Consider the following 13,024-nt stretch of genomic DNA (forward strand, 5'->3'; position numbering starts at 1 on the left):
TGATGTTACTCGTCCTGATTTAGCATATTATGTTCCACAGTTTATGCAGGCACCAAAAGTTGTCCATTGGGAGGCAGCTCTTCAAATTGTCAGATATTTGAAGAAAAATCCAAGCTAGTGAATTTTATTTCTTTCTGACAATGATCTTCGTCTAGAAGTATGGTGTGATTCTGATTGGGCTAGTTGTCCTATTACTAGACGCTTTTGGAGTGGGTAGCTTTTCTTTTTTCCTAGAAGACTAAAAAGCAGCCTACAATATCGCGTTCCTCTACATAAGCAGAATATCGCTCTATGACTGTTGTATTGTGTGAATTAAAGTGGCTTAAGCAGTTAGTACGTGATCTTAGAGTTCAACATCCTACAGGTATGTGTTAATATTGTGACACTCAATCTGCATTGTATATTGCTAAGAATCCGGTATTTCATGAACGCAACAAACATATTGAGGTTGACGGTCATTTTGTTCGTATGATGTCACTGAAGGGCTTATTGCTCCTTTGTATGTTCCTATCAACTTTCAGTTAGCATATATCATTACTAAGGCTCTTGTCAATTTGAATTTTTGTTGTCCAACTTGGACATTCGCGATTTGCATCTCCAACTTGAGGAGGGGTTAGGAAGGAAATAGGACTCTATATATGAGTTCTAAATCTTTTACCTCATTTATATGTGGTATCATTTGTGTTGTTCATTTTTACTGGTTTATAATTTTTCTCTCGTTTTTTTAAAAAGAAAGTTAGATTATATTGATGATGATCATGATGTCAACTAATAATTGGCACATAATTTGATACAAAAAAAGTAGGAGGGAAGATAGACTTGTTAGGACAAACTAGTTTTTGTTCCAGACGATACGCCCGGATTATTTACCAATGTGCATTTGAAATCTTCGAAAATAGAAATAGTATCTTATCTTTAAATGATTTTTTCTCTCACAAAGACTAACATGAGTATTGTAGGGTAGTTGGTTAGTACATTATCATATCAAATGAGAGGTTATTGATTTGAGTCTTGAAACACATATTTTTATTTGTTTTGAGTTTTAGATATATATATATATATAGATTCCATAAGGAAGGAGTCTCATAATTCTGATGTCCTCAATTCCGTGCAAGGCTGCAATGAATCAATGGAGAACAGAAGCTCCTTTCCTTCTATTCCTTGCTTGCATCAGTAATTCTCCCACTATATTCCTCAGAATTCTCAAACATCCCAAGGGACCATCCCAATTATAATATCAAAAAAGTGAACAACAATGACTAGAACGATCATCTCTCGAAGGGAAAGCAAAGCACCTAAAACTGTCAATATGAAACTAGAATCTTTCACTCCCTTTCCTTCATCCAATACCCATTACTTCCTTCATCCCATTTTCTCACCTTCTCTCCAAATATGGGAAACTGTTTTTCTCTTGATTATTGGTGCCCAAAAAACTATGAAATTGCAATATCAACCTCCTCAGACACTTCCCCTAGAAACAGGTATTATAGACCACCTCCACTTCCTCCTCCACCACCACCACCACCACCACCAGTTCCTTCAAGAAAATCTTCTTATTTTTCGTCGTTGTCGCAACCCGGTATAGGTCCTATATTAAACAAACCATATGTTGACATCACTTCAATGTACCATTTAGACAAAGAGCTAGGAAGAGGGCAGTTTGGTATTACTTACTTATGTACAGAAATATCAACAGGGGTGAAATATGCTTGCAAGTCAATATCTAGGCTTAAACTTAAGCATAGAAAAGATATTGAGGATGTGAGGAGGGAGATTTTGATAATGAAACATTTAAGTGGACAACCCAGTATTGTAGAATTCAGAGGGGCTTATGAAGATATAAATCATTTGTATGTAGTAATGGAGCTTTGCTCAGGTGGGGAGTTGTTTGATAGGATTGTGGGTAAAGGTGGTTTCTCTGAAAAGGAAGCTGCTGTTATTTTTAGACAGGTTGTTAATGTTGTTCATGTTTGTCATTTTATGGGAGTCATGCATAGGGATTTGAAGCCTGAGAATTTCTTGTTGGTCAACAAGGATGCAGATTCTCCTTTGAAGATCACTGATTTTGGCCTCTCTGTCTTCATTGAAGAAGGTCAGTAGTTTTTTTTTTTTTCAGTTAACATTTAATATGTGTGTGTATGTGTGTTGTGAACTCATGTCCCCTACATTACAAGCTTCTATCCTCTACCTAAAACGCTAGTGTCGAACACTGTTTTGTGTAAAACATCATAATAATCCTTTTTCATTGATCATTTTACCTATGTAAAGTTTCTTTGGAAAATTTTATCATGTGTTGCAATATTAAGTGAGTAGGTGGACTAGGAAAGGTCTACACTCCAGTCTGATTGAATTGGATTTGGGACTCAACCTATTGAGTCCAAACTATCATGATTATGCTTCAATGTTTACCAATTTACTTTTTCTGGAATTCTTTCAACTGTATTAATAATAATATGGGTTTAGCTGTTAGAACAGATCAGATTTTAACCGGAAATAATTGACAGACTGGTCTATTAATTACTTCGGGATGTGCTAAACATAAATGTAGAGGGAGTATATATTCTTTTAGATTATTATATGTAAGATTGCTAAAAATTACTCACATTTTTCCATTTTAAAGCATAAATGAGTAAGCATACAGGATACTTGTCCTTCAGTCTGATTGACAGTAGTTGCAACATAAACCACCTGATGTAAAATGCAGGCATTTAAATTCCGAGCTTATTGCAATGTATCTCTTTAAGGTATATGATTATAAGCATGAATTTAATTTGTATTTCTCTTTGTATGATTTTGCTATCTCTTTAATGTGTTTCCCAAACAAAGTCAATTGCTGTTTCTTCGAAAACGAGTGTTCTCGTTGATTAGAGAAAGCACTCGCTTAATCAAGTGGAAAACCTGAAAAATATGGCTCATTGTGGTTTGTTTGTGCTTGAGATTGATTGACAGCAAGATTGTTGTGCTTATCTGGCAGTAGGATTTTTTAAGCTGATATGAAACCAACTGTTAAGATTGTTGTACTTGGCATCAGTTCAGTAATTAAGCAGGGGCAGAATCTTCATGGTGAATTAGAACTTAGAAGCAATACATATGAGATTGTTTGACCACTACTCTACTGCAATTCAGTTTATAAAAAGGGTAAAAGAAAAAAAAAAGGGAAAAGAAAATAAAACGTTAGTACACTCGATGAACTAACTTATGTCCTATTAAGTTTGCAATTTCTAGGCCACCCTTAATGAATCAGACCTGGTCTATGCCTATCCTTCGCATTCTATTGCCACACCTAAGTAGATGTTCTGGCATACTCATTAGATTCTAGTAGAAATCTAATTATGATTAAATTGGAAGTGGTGTTCAAAATGATACGAGTCTTTGAAACCTCATGCAAATTACCTACAACTTGATGCTCAGTTTCACATCATTCTGTTCTTGCAAGAGACTTCATTGGAAAACTGCAGATACGAACTGTCATGCTCGCAATACTAACTAGTATATATGAGATAGAATTTTGACCATCAATTCTGAATTTCTCTATATAGTCAGCCCAGTATGATGTCAGGACTACATGGGATTTATCCATATTGATCTGAGAACTTATAAATGCAGGGAAAGTTTACAAGGAACTTGTTGGAAGTGCGTATTATGTAGCACCAGAAGTTTTGCAGCGTCGCTATGGAAAAGAGATCGATGTGTGGAGTGCTGGAGTCATTTTATACATTCTTTTAAGCGGAGTTCCTCCCTTTTGGGCTGGTAAGCATGTGCTTACTGAAACAGAATTTGATACTTTTCAATACTGCTTGTTGAAATTTATGAGATTGCTACTGGCTAGAGATCATGTCATGAGGATTCAATGAATTTTCATTGTGTGGGTGATTTGGCTTATTTGTTTCATCTATATCTCAACTCTGTGATATGCCTCCTCTTTGGTTCTGATTAATAGTGTAAGACTATTTCAGAGACTGAAGCTGGGATATTTAATGAGATCCAGAAGGGGAAGCTAGACTTGGAAACCCCTCCGTGGCCTTCGATATCTGCTGGTGCCAAAGACTTGATTGGTAAAATGTTGGCAAGAGACCCGAATGCACGCATAAGTGCTACACAGGCACTTGGTATGTGATTCATTTTGTTCAACTAAGGTTATGATGATAGTAAAAAATAGCATGAATAATCATAAGTTTCACCCATATATATTAGGATAAATCACCTCTTATAACAATCCCAAATTTTGAAGGCCTTCTAATATCTAGAAATGTTATTTCTTCCTGCAAAGATTATCTGAAATGTTATTTCTTCCTGCAATAACAGCCTAAAAAGATTTAAACATAGGCTTGTAAAATAGGAGTTAAACTTTTGATTAATTTGGGATGGTACCCAAACACGATAATATTTCTAATTAATCTGATTTTGAACCAATTTAAGAAGATGAGTGAAACTTGAGTTATGCTTTTTTTTTTTTCAAGAATCATTAGGTATTTTACATTTTCTACCAATTCAAGAAGCATAGTCTATTAAAATGAGAGTTTGATATGGGATTCGAAGAAAGAATTTCCATAGGCTTAATGTTTATGTTGGATGTATAACTTGTTTTGGCTACCCATAAAATTTACATATAATTACCTATGAATCAGAACATCCATGGCTCAGAGAAGACGGTGATGTTTCTGAGAAACCTATGGACAGTGCTGTTCTTATTAGGATGAAGCAGTTCCGAGCAATGAACAAACTCAAGAAGCTTGCTCTCATGGTATCATGCTCAGTTCCTTTATTTCGATTAGTGCATTTGTATTGTCAACAAATTCTTGTGTTAACACTTTTAACACCCAATTTTTTTTTGCCTAGATGAAGCCTTCAAGAATTACATATATTAGACTTGCCATACGTTTATTTCTTCTTAATAATATAAATGAAATGGCTGAAGGTAATGGCAGAAAATCTGTCAGATGAAGAAATCAAAGGTTTAAAAGAAATGTTCAACAACATTGATACTGATAGAAGTGGTACAATCACCCTAGAAGAACTCAAAGAAGGCCTGGCAAGGCTGGGCTCGAAGCTCACAGAGTCAGAAATAAAGCAGCTAATGGATGCTGTAAGGACTCAGATCAACCTCTACAATTTCATAGATGATTGGCTATTACCATAAACTGTATTAAGAATCTCGAGTTTTCTCTCAGGCTGATGTTGATAAAAATGGAACTATCGATTACAAGGAATTCATTACGGCTACTATGCATCGGCATAGACTGGATAAGGAAGAGAACATGTACAAGACTTTTCTGTACTTCGACAAGGATGGCAGCGGGTTAGTATGCCAGAACATGCATAGTCTTTCTTCTATGCTCATTTTTCCCTTGGGTGAAAATGAATTTTAATATGCCACTTTCTAAATCCTCTCCGTCCTAAAATAATATGCCACTTTCTATGCTCATTTTTCTCTTATGTGAAAATGAATTAGGCATTTTACATTTCCTACCAATTCCATAATACTCATTACTCAAGATGCAAGATTTTGAATAGTGAAGAGCAATTATAGTACTTAAGGTATGATAAAGTATGCAGATTAATATCAATTCAGCTCGAGGTTATAATAACCTCCATTGATGAGTTTAGACAAGAAAGCTTAGATGTAAGAAAGTTTAGAGATAGAGAGAGAATGTTTAGAGAAGAAGAGAAAGTTTAGATTGTATTGTATTATCGTTGAATTACAATCTAATAGAGAAAGTTTCCTTATATACTACATACAATAGGATAACAACTATTCAGAAACAATACAATAAGTTGTTATAACTAACTGTGCTGATGTGGCATTAGTTAGTTATTGCTGTAGTATATCTTGCTGCTGTAGTATATCAACCATTTGAGCTATGCTCAACATCCCCCCGCAAGCTGGAATCTGTAAGAAGCATTCCCAGCTTGGACAACAAAGTGTTAAACTGAGCTGAAGGCAAAGCCTTAGTAAACACATCAGCTAACAGATGCTTAGTAGGTAAGTAGGATAGTTGTAGAAGTCCTTCCATGATTTTTTCTCGAGTAGAGTGACAATCAATATCTATATGCTTTGTCCTTTCATGAAAGACAAGATTTTTAGCAATATAGATAGAAGATTGATTATCACAATGAAGGGTGACAGGCTGCAAATCAGATACACCCAACTCAGTCAAGAGTCTAACAAGCCATGTAATTTCAGAAGTTGCATTGGCCATAGCCCTATATATTCTGCTTCAGAGGAGCTTTTGGAGACTGTAGCTTGTTTCTTGGATTTCCAAGAGATGGGTGAGTTGCCTAGAAGAAGTAGATAGCCTGAAATGGACCTCCTTGAATCAGGACATGCACCCCAGTCTGAATCTGAGAAAGCTTGGAGTTTTAATTCAGAACTAGCATGTAGGAGAATACCCTCTTTAGCAGTACCAGCAACATACTTCAAAGTATGGTGAAGAGCAGCCATGTGAGAAGATATAGGGTCATGCATAAACTGGCTGAGAGCTTGAACAGTGAATGAGAGATCAGGTCGAGTATTAGTTAGGAAGTTGAGTTTCCCTACTAGACATCTATACTGAGTAGGATTAGAGAGTGGTGTACCATCAAGAGCTGAGAGTTTGAGATGTAAAGGAAGTGGAGTAACAGTGTGATGAGAGAGATCTAACTCAGTAGATGAAAGAAGTTCCTTAGTGAACTTCTTTTGTGTCATAATGATCCCAGATGAAGTTCTGGTGATTTCAATACCCAAAAAATAATTGAGTAACCCCAAATCCTTGATGCTGAAGGTAGTGTGAAGGTAAGCTTTTAGTGAGATGATGCTATCTATGTCAGTGCCAGTAAGCAAAATATCATCCACATAGACTGCTGCAAGAGTAATATGGTTTGATGTCTTCTTAATAAAAAGACTATAATCATTCTTAGATTGAATGAATCCCTGAGCTTGTAGAGCAGATAGAAGTTTAGCAAACCATTGTCTGCTAGCTTGTTTAAGCCCATATAAAGATTTTTTAAGCTTGCAAACAAAGCCAGGAGGACAAGAGAGACCTTCAGGAGGCTTCATATACACTTCTTCATGTAAGTCACCATGAAGAAATGCGTTGTTAACATCAAGTTGATGTATAGGCCAGGATTTATTAGAAGCAATAGCAAGAATACACCTGATAGTAGACATCTTTTTCACTGGAGAAAATGTTTCTTCATAATCTAAGCCATATTGTTGTGTAAAGCCTTTTGCAACAAGTCTGGCTTTGCATCTCTCTAGAGAACCATCAGCCTTGAGTTTAGTTTTGTACACCCACTTACAACCTATAGGTTTCTTTTGGGGAGGTAAAGCAACAAGATCCCAAGTATGTGTGTCAGCTAAGGCTTGAAGCTCTTTGTCCATTGCTGCTACCCAAACAGGTGATTGAGAAGCTTCCTTGTAAGAGTGAGGTTCAGAAAAAGAATCTATGGTAGCAATAAGAGAAAGATGAGATGTAGGTATAGAATCAGCAGTGACTAGATTACACCAATGTGAAGAAGGTGGTGTAAATGAGCCAAGATTGCAGACATAAGACTGTAAATAGGATGGATGTTTAGTGGGTCTGGTTGATTTTCTGAGTGGAGGAGAAGGGATGGGAGGTGAAGGTGATGGTGAAGGAGGGGGAGAAGGTATAGGAGGTGTAGAAAGAGATGATTCTGGTGTATGAGAAGAAGAATCTGGAGAAGAATTAGAAGGTGAAGATAAAGAAGGTGAGTCTGATGAAATAGATGTAGTAGGATGAAAATGAAAAACATCAGGGATATCTGCAATGGAGGATGACAAAGTAGTAGAAGGGAGAAAAATGTGAAAAGATTTAGTGGTGTTAAATGAGGTGGGAGAAGGATTGTAATGAAAAGGAAAGTGTTTTTCATAAAACACTGCATCTCTTGAAATAGAAATGGTATGAGTGGCAAGGTTTAGTACTTTATAGCCTTTCTGAGTTGATGAATATCCAATAAACACATGAGGTTGTGATCTAGGATGAAATTTGCTCCTACCTTGTTTGAGTGTTGCAACAAAACATAAACACCCAAATGCTCTTAGATGAGAAACATTAGTCTCTTTGTTGTAAAGCTTGGTGAAAGGAGAGATGTGTTTAAGGCAAGTTAAAGGCATTCTATTGATGATATAAGCAGCTGTTAGAATACACTCTCCCCAATATGAGATAGGTAAGTTGGATTGAAAAAATAGTGCTCTTGCAGTTTCTCTAGCAAATGTCTGTGTTTTCTCTCCACAACTCCATTTTGTTGTGGAGTGTCAACACAGCTTCTTTGGTGTTGTATACCTTTGGCAGCATAGAAAAGCTTTAGTTCCCCTTTACAATGCTCCTTGGCATTATCTGTTCTAATGCATTGAACAAGAATGTGAAATTGTGTGTTCACATAAGAAACAAAATTCTGTAAGATAACCACAGCATCAGATTTGAACTTCAACATATGAATCCAAGTACTTCTGGAAAAATCATCCACTATAGTCATGAAGAAAGTACATATATTGTAAGTAGATACCCTATAGGGCCCCTAGAGATCTACATGGATCAACTGAAAAGGTGCAGTAGTACAGATAGAACTTGAAGTAAATGGAAGTCTATGTTGTCTAGCAGCAGGACACACTTGACAGATACACTCAACAGATGCATTTATAGGTAATGAAGGAAATAAGTGCTTCAATTGTTGAAATGGCATATGACCAAGTCTTAAGTGTTGAAGCTTGATTTCTTCAAGAACTGAGGTGGAAATTGTAGATAAACCATGAGCAGAGGAGAGGTCACAAGGTGAATCATCAGCAGTAACAGATGATGAAGTAATAGCAGTGCAATATAAGCCACTTTTAAGCTTACCAAGAGGCATTCTCATTGAATGGCCCTGAAGAAAACAGGCATTATCAGTGGATATGACTTCACATTTGAGATCTTTGCATAATTTAGGACATTATCAAGAGATGCTCCTTGTGAAAGGTGAGCATATTTCTTGAATTGAGGTTTGAAATCTTGAGGATACCCATTGAGTTTGAAACATCTTTCAGTGGAATGTCCTGTGATCTTGCAGTGATCACAATAATATGGAAAACTCCTCTTGTTGCTGTTGTTAAACACCACTTTTCCCTTATTCTTATTATCAACTGATGGATAATAAGATTGTTGTTGCTTATAAGGTGGTTGATAAACATTTGGCTTTGTTCTGCTATGATCATAGTATGTTCTTCTATCAGCAACTAAGGCATGATTTTCTGCAGAATAAGAATTAGAACTTTGCATATCATGAGCAATAGTTCTGTTTCTTTCTTCTTGAAGAAGAAGTCTGTATGCATGATTTACAGCTACCAGTGGCTGCATCATTAAAATGTTAGCTCTTACCATAGCATAGTGTTCATTCAACTTCATCAAGAATTGAATGAGTCTCTGATTTTCTCGAGCAGTCAATAATTTCTTATTGAGGTTGCAACTACATCCATTGCAAGTACAGGTGGGAATAGGATTTACAATATCCAGTTCATCCCACAACATTTTCATCTTTGTAAAATATTCAGCAACATTTTCACCTCCTTGTGATATGTCATGTAATTGTTGTTCAAGAGAAAACAACTGTGGTCCAGAAGATTGACCATATCTTTCTTCAAGATTACTCCAGATTTCTTTTGCAGTAGAGAAATAGAGAACACTACGAGCAATAGTAGGTTCTAAGGCACTTAGTAACCAGCTAATAACCAAATCGTTGCATCTTTTCCAAGCATGATAAGTAGGATCACTAATGGCTGGCATTTCAAGTGTTCCATCTACAAAGCTTAGTTTATTTTTAGCAGATAATCCTATAAGCATTGCTCTCTTCCAATCACTATATCCATTACCATCAAATTTAGTAGGAATTGAACACATTTTAAGGCTATCACTAGGATGAACATAGAAAGGACTAGAATAATCTTGTCTAGGATCAGTGTTAATTAGTGTTTCTATTTGAAACTTCTTCTACTATTTCAGGCATGATGATATCAAGTTTAGATTTCAAGATTTTAGTGTTATCAGAAAGATAGAATCAAGAACAGAAGATTTGTTTGTGAAGCAGACTAGAATATATGAAGAGAAGAACAAAATTCAAAGAAATTTAGATCAAAAGAATTTGTGAGCAGAATTTTCAAAGGATCGCAGAATTTTAGAACTTACAGACATTTAGATTTCATCAGTGAGTATTTGATCTTCAAGAATTTGATTGCAATGGTTTCGCAGCTCTGATACCATGATAAAGTATGCAGATTAATATCAATTCAGCTCGAGGTTATAATAACCTCCATTGATGAGTTTAGACAAGAAAGCTTAGATGTAAAAAAGTTTAGAGATAGAGAGAGAATGTTTAGAGAAGAAGAGAAAGTTTAGATTGTATTGTATTATCATTGAATTACAATCTAATAGAGAAAGTTTCCTTATATACTACATACAATAGGATAACAACTATTTAGAAACAATCAATAAGTTGTTATAACTAACTGTGCTGATGTGGCATTAGTTAGTTATTGTTGTAGTATATCTTGCTGCTGTAGTATATCTTGCTGTAGTATATCAACCATTTGAGCTATGCTCAACAAGGTAAACTTCTCTTGAAAATGACCTAAAATCACAAGTAACCTATAAGAAGAAGTCGGTATGTCAAAGTATGGCTGTAAGGGAACTCTAGTTGATTATTAGAAGAACCTTTAATCTGTAAGAGCCAGGGAAACGTTAAGGCAGGAAATTTTTGATCCGGAATTATTACAACCAAGATGCAAAGCACTGCAGATCGCTTCTTGCTGTATGATCAACTGCTGAAAAAAACCATATGTCACAACGTTTTGTTTGGCATTATTGTAGGTACATAACAAGAGAAGAGCTAAGACAAGCCATGACAAAAGTTGGAATGGGAGACGAGTCAACTATCGACGAAATTTTGAATGATGTTGACACAAACAAAGTAAAAAAAACATACTAAACTTTCTTTGAAGCCTTGTCTTCTCCATTATTTTAGTTTCAGTCGGATGAATTGCTTGTTTAATGTATGATGTTTTCCATCATTGATTATATGCAGGATGGAAGAATTAACTATGAGGAGTTTGTAGCAATGATGAAGAAGGGCACAGCAGATTCTGATGGAAAGCAAAATGAACTGATTGTGTACAAGTGAGGGGGTGAGGGAAGACTATAATAACAATCAATTGTGTATATTATTGTTCTTATTATCTTCTCAGTACTCTGTAATGCGTGTTGTTGTTCATTGAGGCTAGCTAAGAAGCTCCATATTGAATAAATGGTGGGCAAAAATTTCACTCATTCATGTCTTTTTTTTCTTACAGTTGGATTTTTGCACTTACAAAATCCCACAGTGTGTATTAAGTCATATTGATCAAGAAAATCTTTTACGTTTTATGTTAGAGAAAGGCACATTAATTTTGGAATGTGATAACTGATAAAGTCCACTCAAGACGATCTAATGTGAATTTAAACTAGAATTTCTAAATAGTGAGTTTGGATGGAAAAAGAGGAAAAGATAAACCATTGTTGGTTCTATCCAGTACAACATAATCGTCTCCTACTTTGGGTTCTTAAAAATTAATCACATGTTAGTACAATTGGTAGATTATAATATATTTTGCTTGGATTCTTATTTAACATTTACGTCTTTGAAACTCTATACGACCATATCGATCTAAGTATACATTATTTGTGTGCATATCTCACGTGTATGTTCCGTGTCCAACTTATGACGAGTTACGATTACTCTAAACATCATAATAGGACATTATTATGACTGTGATATAATATGCACTACTTTGATTACTAGGTCCTTTAACATAGACATATCATGTCACAATGTCTATATATGGTGGCTTGGCACATGGTACCTTGTAATACTTATTACCTAGCATGCTTATTTCTCTTTCAACTAGATCTGTTGCATGGCCGGTCTTAATGCATTAAAATTTTAACATGAAATTGAGAAATTATAAGAGCAAATGAATCGGTCTTGGATTTCATTAAATGACATGTGACTCTAGTAAAATCATCAACTATGATAAGGAACATATTATGTTACTACCACAAATACCGTGATATTAAAAATGAAAAGAGTTGCTCTTTGCCTCTCCTAAGTTTTGTTTAGGTTATACAGAATGTGGAAAGTTTTTTTTAATATCAGTGATACTATATATAATCTTTACTTTTCTTTATAATTAATTAATCATCAAAAAAATCAAAAAATATATTTTTTGGGTGCTTACAAATGTGTTAGTATCCCCTAACATCTTGGTTCAATTGTTTGTCGCTAAATATATTAAGCCTCCCCTCAACGTAGTTTCAATTTGGACTAATTTAATGTCTTTGATAAATTTATAAACATAAATATTTAATTTATAACTTTTTGTTACTAATTAAATATTTAAAATAAAAAGAATAACTTATTTATATATATGCCTTTATTATAATTAATTAGTTTTATTTAAAAAAAAGTTGCATACATCACCAATTATATTGATTAGGTGAATATCGTTTAAAAGTGAGTAACAACATTATTATAAATTTATGTTACGGGTGCGAGACTGATTATGTTCGGTATGAGGGCAAGACTCATTCAATTCAAGAAATGTAGTATTATTATTTTTATTCATATTTATATATAATTAGTTGAATCCAATAAATATGATCAAATAGTTTCCGTTCGTATGCACATAAGCATTAGTCATATATAATTAAAAAATAACAAGAGTGATCAAGCTCCGATCAACGAGTTTGTTAAGGAGGATAAACTGATTAAATTCAATCTTATAGTTTTCGTGTATATCCATATACAATTAAACAAGACCAATATTGATTTCACTCAACAAGAGTCATCAATCTCCGATTAAACGAGATTGTTACTTTAGCGAGACTAATTAAATTTAATCTTAGGGTGCGTTCTTTTCAACTTATTGGCCCTGAACTTATTGGACCTTATCTGAACTGAACTTATTGAACCTGAACTGAACTTATTGGAACTTATTAAACCTGATTGGACCTGATTCAAC

At 34.8% G+C, this 13,024-nt stretch overlaps 1 protein-coding gene across 1 annotated transcript; it reads left to right on the forward strand.

The window, feature by feature from the left end:
- Positions 1 to 963: 963 nt before the first annotated feature.
- LOC104884481 (calcium-dependent protein kinase 29) lies at positions 964 to 11,294 on the forward strand. Its single transcript, XM_010669136.4, has 8 exons — positions 964 to 2,092; positions 3,607 to 3,750; positions 3,957 to 4,109; positions 4,629 to 4,744; positions 4,919 to 5,086; positions 5,172 to 5,299; positions 10,839 to 10,938; positions 11,053 to 11,294. Exons 1-8 carry the CDS (start codon positions 1,393 to 1,395, stop codon positions 11,146 to 11,148), a joined length of 1,605 nt encoding a protein of 534 aa, XP_010667438.1. The 5' UTR covers positions 964 to 1,392; the 3' UTR covers positions 11,149 to 11,294.
- The last annotated feature ends 1,730 nt before the right edge of the window (positions 11,295 to 13,024 follow it).

Source organism: Beta vulgaris, chromosome 1 (genome assembly GCF_026745355.1).
Source record: "Beta vulgaris subsp. vulgaris cultivar EL10 chromosome 1, EL10.2, whole genome shotgun sequence".
Taxonomy (NCBI): domain Eukaryota; kingdom Viridiplantae; phylum Streptophyta; class Magnoliopsida; order Caryophyllales; family Amaranthaceae; genus Beta; species Beta vulgaris.